This window comes from Ictidomys tridecemlineatus, chromosome X (assembly GCF_052094955.1).
Source record: "Ictidomys tridecemlineatus isolate mIctTri1 chromosome X, mIctTri1.hap1, whole genome shotgun sequence".
Lineage (NCBI taxonomy): Eukaryota > Metazoa > Chordata > Mammalia > Rodentia > Sciuridae > Ictidomys > Ictidomys tridecemlineatus.
This window is the reverse complement of record NC_135493.1, coordinates 29,706,705-29,725,893: the sequence shown is the minus strand read 5'-3', so window position 1 is coordinate 29,725,893 and position 19,189 is coordinate 29,706,705. Positions and strand designations below refer to the sequence as shown.

The following is a 19,189-nucleotide window of genomic DNA, read 5'->3' as shown; positions in this document are numbered from 1 at the left end:
TCAGTACTGAATACTGTACTACAACAAAGTTTGAGGTCACCATGGTGACTGTTGAAATCGTAACCTCTTGAGGGCAAGGGTCATCTCTTACACTTCTTTGTATCTCCCTCACTACCTAGCACAGTGGTAGAAATGTGACAGATTATGGTTAAATACTTGGTGAATGAATAATTGAGTGTGCGACTGATCACTGCACTTATCATGAGATTGACTATCCCCGTATAAGTGACTTGCTCCCACTTGCTCTCAAATTGCTGGGTGGATCTGGAAACAGATTACCTCTCTGTATTTCAGTCTTCACTTAACAAAGGAGAAGGGATTATATCTTGGATAAGGCAGGAGGGCATCCTTCTGCTCTTCATCAGGGATCTGAAACCACTCAGCAATTGTGGGTGGGCAGGCAGTGGCAAGGCATTGCCTCTGTGCATCTCTGTCTCTGCATGTATTATATACATTCTTTAAGTCTCCTTCCCTAAAACCCCCCTGGTAAAGTCAGTTCCTTAAAAGCAATACCATGCCTTGATTCACATTTTTTGGGAGTGGTACCCAGGATTGAACCCAGGGGGGGCTTAACCATTAAGCCAGCCACATCCCCAGCCCTTTTTTTAAAAAAATATTGCACTTAGTGATGAGTCTCGTCTTGCTGCGTTGCTTACTGCCTCTCTAAGTTTCTGAGTCTGGCTTTGAACTTGCGATCCTCCTGCCTCAGCCTCCCAAGCCACTGGGATTACAGGCCTGAGCCACCATACCTGGCTTGATACCTATTCTTATAGAACATTATATGGCACATAGTAGGAGCTCCATAAAAGTTTGTCAAAGGAAGTAATGAATAGAATTAAGCCATCTTCTTTCATTTTATTACCAGCTGAAGCAATTCACAAACCACTCCATTTCCTTTCATTTCCTTTAGGTTATACACTGAAAACCAGTGATATTGACTTGACCTCTCCAAAGATGAGTGAGTAGATGAAAGCCAGAGGTTCTCTGAAAGGCAGCCGCTGAGGAGCTGTGTCCTAGAGAAAGCCACCTCCTGCACAAGGCTAAATGGAATAATCTATGTTTGGTATTAAAACCTCACCACCCCTGACGTCAAAGAAGGTCTGTGGGTTCGAGGGGACAGTAGAATCTCTGTTTCTGTAGCACTGTACAAATGACTGCCTGATGTTTTTGTTCCCACTTTTTTTTCTTGGCCTCCTTTCCAGGAAATGGACTGGAGGAGCTGGCAATTGATTAAAAATAGGCTTCGTGTAAGGAAAACAAATACGCATTGGGCAAAATTAAAGTATCCAAGCTTCAGAACGCTTGTTTGCTAGCTATATTTAGGCTTTGAGTTTAGGACTCATTGGTTTTGGCTGAAAAAAGCCCTGGGTCAAAAAAAAATTTTTCCCTCAATGTTGGGACCATCCCCTCTTCAGTCTCATGCCCTAGGTTTATGACCTGATGAAAAGTTAAGCATGTTCTTTTCTATTGGCTTTGCCCCTGAAATCTTGGCATTATGACCTTGGAAAAGGGCATTGAAAGATGCCTGGGACTCACCTCTGGGCACCAAGTAGATAAAAGTCATTTCCAGGCTTGAAGGTCTTTAGGAGTAGTGCTCCCATGACTCCTGTCAGTTGCCTAATCTAATATTTTATGTTCCTGTTGAAAAGGAAATTCTTTTGTTCCTTTTCAGCAAACGTCGCTTGCTTTTCATCAGCTCTTTACTTATACCCCTCCCTGTGCTGAAGTCAGGGGATAATGAGATTAAGTCATGTCCCCTGCCCCTTGGGAGCCCACAATTTAACATAGCTCCTCATAACGTTCCTTGATTAACGACAACACTGATATAACTTGCTTTAAGAAAGTAAGTCAGTTATTAAGTTCAGATTGACAGGAAGATAAATTATGTTTGAGCCTTCAGTTTCAAAAAAAAAAAAAAGAATAGAAAATATTCACCTGAGGGCTCAGCTAAATGGAATTTAAAAGACAGATTTTATGTATTCAATCTTTTTTCAGAAACACCCATTTCAAAAAGAAAGGTGTGTCTGCAAGAAATCACTTCTCAGCCCTCTCTGTGGGCCTTTCCTTCTCCAGATCTCAAGCCCAGTTCCAGCCAGCTCCCAGCCCCCACATCAGGAGGCCATGAAATGGAAAAGGAGAGAGAGTCAGGCCAGAGAACAGAGGAGAAGGAAGGTGGCAAGAGGAGGGACAGAGAAGGGAGGAGGTAAAAAACAGGCAAAGATGGGGCACAAGAGGGAGGTGTAAGGAGAGGCAAGAGAAAAGATAACAAAACAACCTCAATTCCCTTAAGACCTGTTTTATATTCCTTTGATAATTTTTGGAAGGATGGGCTCAGGAAGTGTAATTATAGTCAGCTCTCAATCATTGCTGCTAAGGAGGGAAGTCCTTTACAAGTGTTAGCTATTATTACTATATGAATAATTGAACCCCCCAGATAATCCCTAAGCTTCATCTGAATGTCTTCCTCTTCTGCCAGAGCTTTCAACAAAATGAAACTGATTTCAGCAAAGTAGGCAAAGGGCTGATGTTGAGTTCTCCCTTTCCTTCCTACTTCTAGCCTGTCAGGTTTTAATCCTCAAACCAGAGAAAAGGACCCCCAATACCAAGAGTGGGGAATGTGCATGATGAGGAGGCTGCATCTCTCTGAAGCCTCTGGATCTACTTCTTTCCAGTTCCCGTCTGGTAGTTCTTTCTTTACTCCCTCCCCTTGCCCTCACCTCCCCTGCACTAAGTCTGAAAAAAAACATGTGTGCATGGGCAGGCATTGGCTGAAAACACCTTGCATGGAGAGGTGTCCACTCATGTTCCATCACCTGCTCTGCCTTCCTGTCTATTACACCTTCTAGATTGCTCTTAAAACTATATCCTGCTTTCTATTATCCCCAAGCCAACTTAACCTGGGCTTCATTCTCTGTAGCCTGCATTATTACAATGGTCTCGTAGCTGCCTCCATTCCACCATTCAAGTGTATCTTCCATGCTGTACTCTTCAATAGCTCCCAGTTGCCCATATTGTCAAGTCCAAAGTCATTTTTAAAGCCAATGAACTCTCTGCCATCTGACTTCTGGCGACAGCCCTGCTCTCACCTCCTATCAGGCCTTCTGTAACTTCCTCCACTCCTTGCCTCCTGAAGACTGCCAGAAATACCCTCTCCAATTCTACAGCCCTTTTGGTTTGTCTTCTAACTTTCTACTTACCCTTTAAGTCTCAGGTCCCACATTACCTCCTCTTTGATACTAACATCCCCCCTGAAAACTCTGATTTTCATTCATTTAGGTCACCAGAGTCCCTATTATATCTATGGACCCCCACAGCACTTTTACTACATTGCAATCGATTATTCACATCTGTTTTCTCTACTAGTCTGTGGGTTCCCCAATGGCAATTTATAATCCTATCACCTATATATGTTTTAAAAGAAAGAATAAGTGATATTGTGGCAATTAGAAGGCAGAGAGCCAGAGCAGTTACAGCAGAACTAGCACCAACTCTGCTTCCACATCAGGGCCTTTGCACTTGCTGATGCCTCTGAAATACTCTTTTTTCAGATGTCTGCTTCAAGTGCCTTCTCATTTCATTCAAGTCTCTGCACAAATGTCACTGTTATGGTTGGGATATGAGGTTTCCCCCAAAAGCTCCTGCTAATGCAGGAATATTCAGAGGTGAAATGATTGAATTGTGAGTGCTGTAACCTAACCAGTCCATTCTAGTTTGAATGGACTGACTGGGTAGTAACTGTACGTAGGTGGGGTGTAGCTGGAGGAGGTGGGTCACTGGGTGGGGAGGTTGTGCCCTCAAAGGATGTGGCTCCTCCCTCCCTCCCTTTGACACTAACATCCCCCTGTATCTTCCATGCTGTACTCTTCCATAGCTCCCAGTTGCTCCCAGTTGGGGATCTGGTTCCAGATCCCCAAAGACCTGAACAGCTTTCTTCCACTGGGCCTTCTTCCATATGTGCTGCCTTACCTCAGATCCAGGGCCATGAAGTTGGCCATTTGTGGACTGGGACCCCTGAAACCATGAGCCCCAAATAAACTTTCCCTCCTGTAAATTGTTTTTGTCATGTATTTTGATCACAGTGACACAAAGGCTGACTAAAACACTCACTTTTTCAAAGAAGCCTTCTCTGGCTATTCTAACATAGCATGTGTGCATGCATGCACACACATGTGCACACACACATGCATCATCAAGAGCTTTCTACCTCTCCTACTTTATTTTTCTTTGGAGCTGATCACCAAACTTGCATTATATTACATATTTGTATGATTACTGACTGTCTCCCCACCAGAATAGAAGCTCCATGGGGCAAGGACTTTTGCTTTGTTTGCTGCTGAATCTTCAGTGTCCAGAACAAGTCCAGACACAGTGAAGGTGCTTAACTATTGGTTGAATGGTGTTGAACTTGGACACAGACAGAATTGGATTCAACTCCTACTTCTATAGTTTTCAATTTTGTTGTGAACTTGGGCTAGTTGTTGCTTTCCTCTAAGCTTTGCAGGGCATGTGCCTTCCCCAACTGCAAAATGGAGACAATTCTACATAACTCATGGGTAAGAATTAAATGAGGTCAAGTACATGAAAATACCTAACACAATACTTACACAGAGAAGACTGTTAGCTGAAACCTTTTGACAGACCAATGTCTTCTACTTCTCTGATCCCTACCACACACCCATTGCCACCCTTGGCTTTTCTAGTGCCTATTTTGATCAAACTGTTATTCCTGTGCTGGAGGCTCAACACTTACTTGCCACAGTTGTAGAGGTCACAGCAGAAGCAGGTGTTACCCCGAATGCGAGGTGTGCAGAATCCACGGCTGAGGTGAGGGCAGTTCACCTGAGGGTACATAGCAATGAAGACATAAGCTAGCATTGCACAAGAAGAAGGACCCTCTGAGATTGGAAATGCAAGTTAGTGACTGATGGAGATGGTAAGGATGACTGTGAAATGAACACACCCACGCATGAGAGGGATGGGGCTGGGTGGGGAGGTGGCTAGACTTGTGCATGAAGCAAGTCACTGTGTAGCTGGGCTTGTGCTCAACCTCATCCATAGCCCTCAGTGCCCCATCCCTGAATGGTGAACATGGAGAGGAGAAAGGATGGATGGAAGGACAGACAGAGGAATGGACAGGAGGGAAGGGAAAATTAGGGTTTTGGAGGAAAGAGGACCATATGGGAAAGAAGACAGGGGGGCCATCACATGCACTCTGAAGTACAATAGTACCTCTCTAGCTGCCTGGGTAAGGTTCCTCATAACCCTCGCGGAAGGAGAATTTTTGGTTGAGGAACTTATGACCTTACATAGGAAAAATAGGGTTAGGGGGACCAGGGTTACAAGTGAACCTATGGAAGTCATTATTAATATTTTTACAGTCACCAAAGTAACACAAGAAAGCCATTACAGTGAAATCAAGAAAATAGCAAAGACATTGTACACATTTTGAGTTTGCAAAACATTTTTTTGAAACTGAAAAATGTATTTTCATTTACCACCTCTTGTTTGCAAGAAAATTTCCAGATTCTCTGTTTTTAGAGATGCAATGAAGTAAATTTGTTTTTCTTTGTTATGGAAAATATTCACAGTAAATAGGCACTCTTTTCTATAGTGGGTCTCTCAACCAACATCTCACTGCCTTTCTGAGAAACTATTAGCACATACACATTTCTATTCCTCCCTTCTAACCCAAGAATAGTTAGAAAACAATGATAAATTGTGGTTGGTAAAAGAAAAAGGAGGTAATTGGATGGCAGAATCATAATAAAAGTATTTGCCATGATGTCTTGGGGACAGGTCTGTCACTCTGCCTAACTTCCAGGGCACCATTAACATTGTTTTTTTATGTAAAATGGCTTTCCCTGAAGTTGTGCAATACAGTAGCCATTTTGCCTTCACTTGCCTCCCTCTTCTCTTCCCCATCACTAATTTATCATTTTTATAAGTATTCTTGGAGGGATTGGCTTTCAAGTTGAGTATAATAGAGTACCAAACTGTCAACAGTCCTGAAAACATAAGTAGAATTTCATACAAAGCGATCCCTGAGTTGGAGAGGGATTATGGTGTACTGAAATGAAAGCTCTCCAAAAATGACCTGTGGCTACCGCCATTGCCTATAGTTCTGTGTGAGGCGTCATGGAATACAAGGAAGGATTCATGATGCAGGAGAGAGATGCTCTCATGTGCCTACTCAAGCATTTTGAGAGTCTCTTGGGGGTGTTATGAGAGGGATCAGGCTAATAGTCTGGACCTCTCTAGAGATTCAAGATAAACCACGTTGCTCAGTTACCACTACTTGGCCTCCAGGCCTTTTCTATGTGTAAGGCTCAGGCTCTGCCTGCTTAGTCCAGGCCTTGTGCTTTGGTGGGATTCCCACCTTTCTTCCAGCTGGGCACCAACTCCAGGTAATTGAATCATCATTCACAGAGACCAGGGAGGAGCATGCTCTGTGGCCTCATCTGTCTCATGTGTACTCATCTGTCCCTCTTGGGATCAAAGCCACATACTGACAGGCTGATGGCTGGGGTCATAGGGGCAGCCTGTGGCCACAGAACAAAGTAAATCTGATTAGGCCTCATAAGGTTCCAACCTATGACCATGACCATGGCCTCATTAGCACTGTGCTCTGACCAACTGATCGAATCAGCTAAAGACACCTAGCAGGACACCGTAGGCCTGTGAAAATGAGTTAAAGAGAGGGGGTTTCAGGCAAAATAGAAGACTTTCCCAGGAGGTAAAGACACACATCCTCATTCTGACTCACCTCCTCAGCTTCCTTCTGGGATGTCTTGGGGACATAGTGGCACCGGTTAGCGTAGAGTGGTTTCAGATCCTGGAAAGGGAAACAGCAAACCAAAGGGGTTTTGGCTTTGGAAAATAAAAAATCAGGAGCTCTGCTTGGTAATAAAAGATTTACAAACACACACACAAATACACACACAAATACACACACACACACACACACACACACACTCACACCATAGGAGGCAGTTGATTGTTTTAATTACTGAAATCTCCCATCTAGGGAGCCTGAGAATGTAAGGGTCAGACAAAAATGTTCTAATAACTGCTTGCTATTGGGGTACTTGGTTAATGAGAAATTAGGAAATTCGTTGAGAAATGAGTTTCTTGAAATTTCCTCTCTGGTTTTCTGTTATTAGTCTTTGTCTTCTTGAAGGCAGTCCCCAGGGAACAAGATTCAAAACTCCAGGTTACTGCGACATTACACTCCCATACTGAGAGAGCACAGCTCCAACAATGAGGTCTCATTATCACCTGCAGATGGGTCTAGGGCTGGATGACTTGTACTACCTGCTGTCATTTCCACAGCTTTTTCAGAAGGAAGAGCTTAGGAAAGCAAGCCCCTGAAGGATGGGCAGCTACTGAGACTGCTGTAGATTTTAACTCAACTGAACTCTGAACCATTTTTCACTCACCTACACAGATTAAATAAAGCCAGTTAACTTCAAAAATACTGCTAAAGCTCAGAAAACTAACAAGGGGCTCAAGGACAGTTGATTTAACTGCTGGCCTGGCCAGCTTCCTAGTGTGGGAGCTCTCAGGTGTTGGGGGTAGGGAAGAACACACACATCCAGGGCTGTCTGGAATCCTGCAGCCTTGAGATGCTGTTCACCAACATCCCTGAGCAGTAGAGGGCTTCTGCCAAAGGCAGGTTAGGACAGGATAATAGTTTATGCAAACTGACCCTAGAGGTTTTGCCCAAGTGCCCAGGCAGAGGGAATTTATCTTTTGTCATTCTCCCTTCTGCCCCCACTTCTCTTGCCATTTCCAGTCTGGTGGCTGCTTTTTCCCACATACATGATTTAGAATCTCCTATTCGAAGTACCCAAGTGCCTCCTGCCTCCTAGCCAGCAACCTCATGAAAGAGCTAGGGCTTTCCACCAGCTGATTCTAAATGAATATCCTAGCCATTCAATGCTCTGAAAGTACATTGCCCTAGCTCAGCCTGGAGTCAGGCTGGAAAGAAATAAGGATTCTCATGTTCACAGCTGTTAGGGTTTATTTTCCATGTTTGGGCAATGGCAAAATCATTATGATTCTGCTGCAAAAGAGGCTTAATATACTGGTCATAACCTCCCTAACCTTCTGGTTTTGTGCATTCAGCCACCAAGGGCCTTAAATGAAAACAGGTATGCATGGCGACTACCCATTTGCTGACTCTGGCTGCTATTCTTTGAATCGAGGCCTCAGGAGAAAAGCAAGAACAGGCAATTAGGAGGTGAGAAAAGGTCACTCAGCCAGGGCTTGCAAACTCTGTAACCTGCAGGTCTACCAACTTAGGCAGGAAAGCATGGAAAGGGAAATTGCTTTATGTTGAATGTCTACTCTATGCCAGAATCTTTTAGGGAATATTCACACTCATTGCTTACTTTCATCTTTGTGCTCACCCTGAAAGGAAGGTTACATTATATAAATTTGGAAGAGAAAGAAACTGTGATTCAGGAAAGTAAAGCAACTTTCCCAGAGAGTTAATGGCCATAGCAGGGAGATGGAAAAGGAAGGAAATATGAGACCAGAGAGAGAAGTCACAGGGGGATTGTGAGAAGGTATGCCTTGAGAGGATGTTCAGATTCACCCAAGCCAAAGGAATAGGGCAAGATGAGGCTAAACGGCTTCAATAACAGACACACTGACTCTAACTCACGTAAGCTGTGCTAGGGTCCAATGCCTTTCATTTAAGTTGGCTGAAATATTACCATAGATTAATAAAGACTCCTACCTCAAAACTCTTGGGTGTCAATAAGGACTCCCAGATGTCTTAGGGCAGGTGCAGTGTAAATAGAAACATTTTCTTATCTAGCCTTATCCAAAATCTCTGAATCAAATGCAACAGTACAATTCACTAACTGCAGGATGTACAGAGGGCCTAGACTCAGAGGCAAGTAGTTGATCATTATAGGAAGCTTCCAATAGATAGAATTTGGATTTTTACCTATTGCCTTTCACTGAAGTCAACAGTCAAAAGCATTTAGGAGTATCAGGGAAATACAAATCAAAATGATAATGAGATACTGTTTCATACTCACTAGGACAGTTAGAATCCAAAAGTCAGATAATAATGAGAGTAGGCGAGGATTTAGAGAATTTAAGAATCCTCATAGACTGCTGGTGAGAATGTCAAATATTGCAGCCACTTTGGAAATCAGTCTGGCATTTCCTGGAACTATTAAACATATAGTTATCATATTACCTAACAATTCCACTCCTAGGTGGAAAGGAAATCAAAACAAAATATATGCCAGTGCAGAAACTTGTACATAAATGTTTATATTAGCATTAACACAAATGTTTATTGCAGCATCATCCACAATAGCAAAAAAGATGGAAACAACTCAAATATCCATCAGTTGGTGACTGAACAGATAAAATGTAGTACGTCCATACAATGGAATATTATTAGGTCATAAAAAGACATGAAGCACTGATACTTGCTATAAGTTGAATGGACACTGAAAACTACTAAGTGAAAGAAGTCAATCACAAAAGGCCACATATTATAGGATTCCATTAATATGAAATGTGTAGAATATGGATGTATATACAGAAAAAGAAAGTGCATTGTTGGTTACTTAGGGACAGGGAGGAATGGGGGGATAAGGAGGAGACAGATAAAAGGCGTGTGGTTTCTTTTTTAGATAATAAAAATCCTTTTAAATTGACTGTAGTGATGATTACACATAACCATGGATATACTAAAAACCATTGAATTATACTCTTTAAATGGGTAAGTTACACAGAATATGAAGTATCTCTCAATAGAGCTGTTTAAAAAAATTAGGAATGAAAGAAGGAGGGAAAAGAAGGAAGCCATTTTAACTCATGATGCCATCAAAATCTACTGCAGGCTTCCTTGCTTCTAGGCCTGTGTTGCCATGGAGACTGCCTCAGAGTGAATACTGCTTGTCAAATGGGGATAATAATGCCTGCCCTACATATCTCACAGGATTGCTGTGGGTCTCAAATGAGATAATAGATGTGAAGGCACATTGAAAAGCTAAATGCACTACACAAAAACAAGGAATTAGTGTTATTAAGATGGCTTCTGTTGAATACAAAATAGCATGCACACTATGATTGACTGAAACCATGCTACAAAAATAGGTATATATATATTCAGGTGGTAAAATGCAAAAACAATAAGAATTACTGCACTGTGGTGGTAGAATTATGGATGTTAAGAGTTACTGATGTGTCATTTGTCTTTTTAAGAGGAAAAATGAAAAAAAAAAGATGACTGTTCCTAGCTAAAATCTGAAGGGATGGGTCTGATAGAGGTGCTTGTATTATATTCCTGGCCTTGAAAGAAAATCAGGCTGAGGTTGTTCTCTCTCATCCCATATTTCCCTCCTTCTCAGAAATTATGTCCTGAGATGCCATTTCAGAGACTGCTTGGGTAGCAGAATTGACCATATAAATTTATTTAATCTTGACAAATGAGAGGCTGACTCTTCTGTCTGAGAGAAGGGTCCAAGAAGAAGTTGGAGTTGAAATAGTGATGTCTCAAATTGTATTAACCCAGACCCAACCATACACATGACACTCCCTCAGATGACCTGAACAATTATCCAGTCACTAAAAATGGAATTTTAAAAATTCTGATAGTATAATTTTTCTGATTCAGTTGTTTTAGAAAACATAATTTTCAATAGTTCATGTGATATTTTCATTTTCAATGTTGATTTAGTTGGGAAAAAAGAACTCTGAGTTTGTTGTGAGGGCTCAGTAAGTTGCTGTGGCTCACGCTTGGTTTTGGTCTGTGACATACTTTATGATTTCCTAAGGCTTAGGTCCTTTTGCCTTTTTGAGCTCCTTTCTCCATTAAATTATTTACAAATCATATTTTCCTTGTTATAAATGTGCTACATTTTATGACTGGATTGGTACAAAAACAAATATATGTAAAAAATATATATATATATATATAATATATGTATAAATAAAGGTTCATCATTTTTCTTTTTACTTGAAATGAAATAATAATATTTTTGTGGGACTCTTAAAGTACTATGGGTCCTAAGCACTGTGCTTACTCTGCTTAATGGAGAAATTTTCCTTGTGCCAGAAATCTGCTATACTGTGAAGCAGAAAGTACTGAAAGAGGGGCAAGGACTCTGATAGAAAGCTAAATGGGAATATCCTTAGAGCCAGACCTCTCCAGAGAAGAAGCATAGGTTTGAGACTCAGGAGTAAAATGGTTCTTACTCAAGTCAAAGCTTCTCCAGAGCAGGAAGCGTTTGGCACCTGAACTGTGGTACTGGGCTCTGGATGGAGGCTTTTGGCTCTGGGCTTTCTCCAGATCCCCAATTACATCACCACTCTCTGACCACTGTTGTAGGAACATCAGAGTTCAAGTGCCTGAGAAAAAATGACTGTGTCCTCATCATCTGTTCTTGCTATTGCAAGGAAGGCCATCCATGAAAACTTTCAATGCTTTCAGGAAGTTTTGTGGTTTCCCGCTTTCTCTCCCTATCCACAATACTAGTTTCCAAGCCATTCCTCCAACCCCAAGCCCCATGTGTCTTCCTTTCCAAATCATACATGTCAAAGGTCTAGATCTAGCCCTACTACTACTGGGCAGCCTTCCCTAACAGAGTCCAAGATAAGCCATTGTGGCTTTCGGAGTTTATACCCCTGGCTAAGACCTGATTCTCTAGAGGCTTATGTGTCCTTTGGTGTTCTCATCCTAATTGTCAGCTCTTGAGGAAAGAGACCCTGCCTTCTACGTCATGTGTACCCTTCAAAGCACTCAGCGCAGCACTCAATGTCCAGCATACATTCAACGGAACCTTGCTGTACTGCACATTCACTTCAACACAGCGCTAATAATACTCACAATGTGTCTGGCAGCAAAGACCCCGTCAACTATGGCACAACAAAAAGCTGCAATCACACCAAAGCTGATAAACACGATAGAAGCCACCAGCTGCAAGGGGGGAACAGAACAAAAGTATCTGTTAGCCTTCTACAGTTGCTGTTTCTGATGATCCCCAAGAGACTGCCAGCCAAACACAACTCTAGCCTGCCACCCCATGGAGATGCTCTTTTTTGTCATGCAGGGTGAATGGGAGTGGGGCTAAGTGGGGAGAGAGAGAGAAGGGGCAACTGAAGCACTTTTTTTTTTTTTTTTTACATTTTCAGGGAAAGCTAAGAAATTTACTCTCTGAGCACCAAATGGAGAGGAGGTTTGCTGGTATCAAGCATGCTGTCCGTGGAGGAATCTGACTTGTGAAGCCCTTCCATCCTCAGACTCAGAAAAATGTTGGACTACTGACATCATGTCTTCTAACCCTCTATTTTATTTATGTGGGAATGAAGGCACAGTGAGGCAAGTGGTGTGCCCATGGTCTCCACGTAGTCTATGGATAAGCCCGGTGTCCACCAATTCCTACTCCAGTGCTATCTGTACCCCCTCACACTGCTACTGGACAGCATAGTGAATCCTGATGAACACAAAGGTGATTCTGAGGTCCTGCACAGCCCTACGTGCCCTTCTCCTTCGCTGAAGAAAAACAGCATTCAACTTACTAAAAATTAAATGTCAGGGACATTTTACAAAGGCTGAAGTCTCTGAAACTGAACAATTCTGTGTGTTATATATGGAAACGTTCAAATAAGAAAAAAATGTTTGCTCAAACCAGACTGCCCTATTCTCTAATGATGTTAGGTAACACAAATTTTCCTAATAACTGTGTTCTATTATAAAGGTAATACTACAACCCAATATGTCGGTACAGAGGTGTTTGAAGGTGTTTCCAGGGGCAGGTCTTTCCTACATGCTACCTAGGTCTACCATCTGCCTTTGTTGACTCTCAGAACTAGATAAAATCCTCATTTTTTCTTTCTTGAGGTTTTTGAGGGGAAACATGAGGAAATAGCATGGCATCAAGCTACTCTCCAAGGAGAAGGAAAAAAATCAAAGTCAAGGCCACCTTAGGGTTCTCCCTACTTCAACAGGCTAGGAGGAAATACTTATCTCCTTTGGGAGTTGTTCAGAAACCTCTCTCCATAAATCTCAATTCACAGCACTACAGAGAATTGGTAAATAATGGATGAACAATATCATGAAATTGGCATTATTAGCTATGCTATGATCAGCTATACAATTAAAACTTGCCCATTATTTTGAATAATTTAAAATCAAAGTGCAAACACAACTGGATGGGGGAGAGTCCAGGTAAAATGGAAAAAAGAAAACTATTAGAACTCCCCCGAGGGTGATTCTCTATATTGCTAGGGGAAAACATATGGTTAGAGTTCTGTGTCCCTGGAGCCATTACATTATCGGATTAAACTTGCTGTTAAATAGACCCCATTATCAAAATTTCAATGCCACAGAGACTTGTGCAGGGGGAGTCTCATCAGTCCAACCTCTGACCACTCACCAAGTTCTTTGACTTACAAGTCTATAAAACAGCAATATACTTTCAATTCACTCTGTTCCTTCTTTTCTTGTTCTGGAGAAAGCTTTCTTACACTGAACCAGGAAAATACAACAGCTTGCACTTAGGGGTTAGTATTAGGGTATTAGGACATTAAACTTTCCAAGCTTCACCTTCTGTTATATACTCATCCTTCCTTTCCACCTTATGACATACTTTGAACTATGGGTAATGGAGATGTTTGGGTTGGCTTCACAATTTTAGTTTGTCTTTTTTGTGCACCAAGTACACTAGTTTTCTTAATCAGAGTAATCTCCTAAAAGTCAGGAACTCTCTGTGAAAACTTTCCCAAAAGATTATGTGTCATGGGCTGGGGATGTGGCTCAGGCGGTAGCGCGCTCGCCTGGCATGCGTGCAGCCCGGGTTCGATCCTCAGCACCACATACCAACAAAGATGTTGTGTCCGCCGAGAACTAAAAAATAAATATTAAAAAAAATTCTCTCTCTCTCTCTCTCTCTCTCTCTCTCTCTCTCTCTCTCTCTCTCCTCTCTCACTCTCTCTTTAAAAAAAATTATATGTCAGAAAGGAAGATATGAGGGTCACTAATAATTCAGGACTGCAATGGCAGAAATCACAAAAGCAAAGGTATTTCAGGCAAGGATGACAGCCTGACTGGACAGGCTGGAGCACTCCTTTGAGAGTGAGGAGGAAAGCAAAGGACAGGATCCAGAATATTCTATCCCCATGGCTTAAGGACACCACTAGCTAGGCCACTGAGGAAGCATTAGGCAAAATGAGAACAAGTCCCATACCACAGGCTCACTGTAAAACAAATTCCCTGGAGGCTTAGGAAAAAAGACAAAGTAGTAATTTCTTTTGTGGCCAAATTTGTGCCAACTTAAGAGATATGTTACTTATCCACATAAATGTTGAACCTTTTCAGAAGAATTCTATAGGGATGAAAACTTACCATCTGCCGCTTGTTCTCAACAAGGTTTGATCCGATGATTCCGAGGAATGATCCAAAGCCGAGCTGAAAAGCAACATGGTATACATAGTCTGTGGGAAGACAGCTTCACCACACAGTCATGCTGGCTCCTGGATATGATTCAGGATGATGGAAAAAAACTGGAGTGTAACTGCTAAAGCCACATGCAGTTACTTACACAAATAAAGCATGTGCAATAAAAGTATTTTCTCTCCTACCGTTTGTCAATTTTCCCTTGTCACAATGAATCACACCTAAAAAGAACTTACGTGCCCCCAACTAAAAGTAAAGGTCAACTATAGCTTTTCAGAGCCTGCCTATTTCAATTTCAATATCCATTACCTAGCATGTGACTGGTGAGTCAGTACGAGACATATAATGATGAAAAGCACACATTACATTCTGATCTTTATCTGTTTTTGAAAAGGACCTTCCACTTTGATGCACGGGTTATAGTATAAAGGTTTGCAATAGCAATTTTTGATGCATCTGGCGTACTAATCAAACTCAGGAAGTACTTTAAAAATCAGCAAGCACCTTAACCCACACTAAAAAAATAAAAATAAAAATAAAAAAGAATTTTTTTGAAAGCCTATATTTGTGGTTGACCTACTGCAATTTATGTTAGCACTTATTCACCTCTTCTTCCATCTCTGCTTCATTTATGGATAGAAAGCATTCATTAAAGGATGAATAGAAATGGCAGTGTAAAACCCTGAAAAACAATTTCCCTGTCTAAGTGGCTTGGATTATGGTTCAGTGTAGCAGATCCCACTGCCCTCTCAGCTTTGCCATTAGTGGACTGAGTCTGCCAGTTTCAGCCAAAAATGATCACTAACCGATAGCTATTGATGAAGATGAAAATGGAAGAAGTAAAAAGTGGTGAGAATGGACCAATAAATCTTAACACAAGTTCAGCGATGTAGTTACATTTCTTTTTAGCCTCACTAATGGTCTGGGTTTCCATCTGCAGCTTTACCTTGGCTCACAGGAGCATCTATTTCAGTCTGAGGCCCTGAAGCCTTACACTGATGCCTGGAAACTTAATGAACCCAAAGGCTGGGCTTGGTGGGGTGCTGCAGGGGAACTAAGTGGTTGTCTCAGGACCCCAAGAACAAAAGAAAATGAAAGGCAAGAATGGATGCAAATTTCCAAGGACTCCTGTTGAGTCACTCAGTGAGCAATCATTTTTTTTTTCTTTTTGGTACTGCAGGATTGAATCCAGGAATACTCAACCAGTGAGCCACACACCCCAGGCCCTTTTTATTTTTTATTATTATTTTTTTAATTTTGAGATAGGGCCTTGCTAAGTTGCTGAGGCTGGCATCCAACTTGTGATCCTCCAGCCTCAGCATCCTAAGCAAGCAATCACTCTTAGAAAATAGAAGCTGAAGGATATAAAGGCATTTTCCATGCCACCCAAGACTCTACTGAGAAGATTCTCATTCAGCACTTAATCTATGCCTGTCTCCCACCTAGTCTTGTTTCAAATACAATTAAAATGTGTTGCCATAAAGCATACTGATTAAAACCTGGATATGACATTAGCCTGGCTTGCAACCCGAGCTCTTAGACCCGCGCAACCACTAGCAAACTGATTAACCTCTCTAAACCTGTTTCCTTATCTGTAAAATAGGAACCATAATAAGTGGCTGCCTCATAGGGACTGTGTGAGGATTAACCAAATGACATATTCAAAGAACTTTGCATAGTGCCTGGCACCACAGTAAATACCAAGTAAATATTATTTTGCTCTAGAGGTTATTATTACTATTTTTAAAGTCCTTTAATTTTTGAGCCACTCTAACCTGATATGAGCTGGAAAATCCTATCATTATTTGCTTTATTTCATGATAAGAGACTTTCCCTGTTCTATCTTATCTTCCCCTCCAATATGTTCCACAGCTTTTATTTTTTTAGAAGAAATTCCATGGATAGTCTGTGCTTGTGGCACTCTGGATCACTTGTGGAGATGGAAAGAAATTTGGATGCAGCTTCTTACAGGAAAAATAAGTCCTTTTCCCAAACAGTTCATCAGCTTCTACAGATATTCATAAAATGTCTCCTGAACCTCAAAAACAATCTTTTGCCTAAGAGAGGAAGCAAATAAACTGTTTATTCCTGAAATTCAAATAACTCTCCAATGGCAGTGGCCAGAAGAAGTGGGCCCAGTCCTTGAGGAACTGACTAGAAAGAAAAGACACTCCAGAACTGGAAATCCTCAGCCAGCCAGTCATTTCATCTAGTTCCCCCACCTCCTTTACATTCCATTCTATTCCACTCCAAACCATTCAGTCTTCTAACATTTACTGAGTACCTCTGTATCAAATGTGTAAGAAGGCATGATCCCTGTCTTTTAAGAGGGCACAGTCTTGTAAGGAACAGACAAACAATGGGTTAAGGACCACAGGGGAGGTAAAAAGAAAGAGCTATAGGAACAGAAAAGAATTCTGTATTTTATCCCTGGCTCTGCTACTTATAAACGGTGTGACCTTGTGCCAGTCCCTTAACTACCCTGTGCTTTGGTTTCCTCATCTATAAAATGGGAATCATAATAGTATCTACCACACAGGGATTAACTAAGATAACATATGTAACATACTTGCATAAGTTAGGCTACTAAATAAATGGTAGCTCTAAGATTTCACAGAGAAGGAGACACTTTATATGGGTTCAAAGTATAGACAGAGTTCAGTAGGCAGAATTAATAACCTACTGAGTCATGTCTGGAAGAATTCACTTACCTGGAATGATAGGTTGAGGAAATCATTACTGTCACTAAAAAGACCTTACATTTAAAGCATTTTAAGTTAAAAAAGGACTTACCCTCTATTTTGGTTCAGGAATGTTATGGAGTTTGGCAGAGCTGGTATCATTCCCATTTGACAGATGAGAAAATGGAGGACTAGAGAACAGTGAGAACTTGTCTATTCTTAGAGCAAGTTAACATCAGGCCTAGGATTAGTCAACTGGTCCCTGACTAACATCCAATGTTCTTTTTGCCACATCTTGCTGGATTTGTGACCAGTATTAGTAGAATAGTGACCTCCAAGTAACAAGGGACTCTTTGTTGCCCCCTAGGGAAGAAGTTCTCCAAAAAGAAGGAGTGAGAAGTCTTATTTGAGGAAAAGTTGGAGAGCTGAAAATAAAGAACTGAGCAGGCATAGTTGTGCACACCTATAACCCTAGCTACTCATAAGGCTGAGGCAGGAGGATTGCAAGTCTGAGGCTACTACCTTCAGCAATTTAGTGAGATGACACCCTGTCTCAAAATATTTTTTAATAAGGACTCAGGATGTAGCTCAGTGGTAAAGTACTTGCCTAGCATGTGCAGGCCCCATGTTCCATCCCCAGTGCTGGAAAGAAGAAGGAGAAGGAGAAGATGAAGGGGAAGAAGAAGAACAACAACAACAAAACTGAATCTACAGAGTTTCCTGAAAATGGGCAGCTACTTCTAATAAAGTGCTTGCTCTCTTCAGACCTCAGAAAGGTAAGCTGTGTGGTCCCCCATCAAAAGCTTCATGGAATCATGTAATGTTCAGACCTTTGGACCTCCATCTTGATTCCCCACTACCTGAACAAATAATTAGTTTGCTTTGTTTTTGGCTGCCCTCCATATTTGGAAGAAAAAAAGATAAATCATTAGAAATCAAAGTCAGATTCAAGGGCTCTGTTTGGACTGCACCTCCTCACCTATGCCTATTCCCATCCACTGCCCCAGACACAGAGGGTTGAGGCTCAGAAGGATTAGTCACTTGGTAAATATTATTGGAAATCTACTCTGTAGCAAGCACTGTGTTTGATCTGTGATTTAGAAGTTAGGAGTTGGAAAGGGGTACAATACCCAGACCAATGAAATTCAGGCTTAAGGAGCTCAAATTATAGTTAGGTAAACCAGTACACAATCCCTTTCTGTAATCTTGAAATCCACAAAGCTCTTAAAACAAAAAGGGTTCTCTGGTAACTAACTTGGTAGCAAAGTCTGACCTTGAGCTAATATGAGATTATTTTATAATCTTTATCCCACTAAATGTAAAAATTCATAAGTTGTTATAGAAATGTGAAGACATTTGATTATGGTACTTGATACTCCTCAAAGCCTTGCTGGAGTGCTAGGTAATATATGGCACTTGCATATAAAATAAAAAATAGTCTAAATTTGGAATCACACCTGGCTGAAGTGTTCAGATAAGAAATAATGGACTCATATAAATAAACCTAATAAAATATAGCCCAACAGATGCCACAGAGCAACATATGAGTATTTTCCAGGAATCACAAGTAGGAGGAATCCATAGTAGAGAGTTTAAAGATGGTGGATACCACTGTGGACTCCAGTAACTGAGAAATGTTCCCACTATGTCTGTAAGTTGGGACAGGACAAAACATTTAGATAGATAGCAGAGAGGACATTGGGGGAAATGTGAGCAACTGCACCAAGGCAGAAAGATCCAAATCTTGTTCATGGGACTATGACAATCTTGGCAAAAGAGAAGTAATGGGAGACTAGGCTGAGAGCATCTGTGGAAAGCTTCAAATGGAATGTGAAGGAGGCAAAAGATAGTCAATGAATTGTGCCATTATAAAACTTGTATCCAGAAAAATCAGGATTTAAGTCTCATTTTAAAATATACTTCCAATTAGGGATTTATATTTTAGAATAAACTTAGATTTTAGAAACATTTTCAATAAGAGATGGAAAAAGTTTCTTTCTAATTCACACTAAACCACAAAAACTAATATCCAGAGCTTCTTATATTTCCTGAGTATTCAAGTTAATTTAAAAAATTGGTATTGTCA

General features: G+C 41.2%; 1 protein-coding gene across 2 annotated transcripts in view; it reads right to left on the bottom strand.

Moving 5' to 3' along the window:
- Nucleotides 1-19,189, bottom strand: part of Tmem255a (transmembrane protein 255A) — a 59,805-nt gene that overhangs the window by 29,911 nt on the left and 10,705 nt on the right. The window contains exons 3-7 of one of the 2 annotated variants that reach the window (XM_005319358.4): nt 14,372-14,434; nt 11,855-11,944; nt 6,764-6,832; nt 5,230-5,301; nt 4,751-4,839 (exon numbers count right to left, since the gene is read on the bottom strand). In XM_005319358.4, the coding sequence (XP_005319415.1) occupies nt 4,751-4,839; nt 5,230-5,301; nt 6,764-6,832; nt 11,855-11,944; nt 14,372-14,434 (383 nt within the window). The remainder of the gene's footprint in view (nt 1-4,750; nt 4,840-5,229; nt 5,302-6,763; nt 6,833-11,854; nt 11,945-14,371; nt 14,435-19,189) is intronic. The other variant, XM_005319359.4, reaches the window with a different exon arrangement.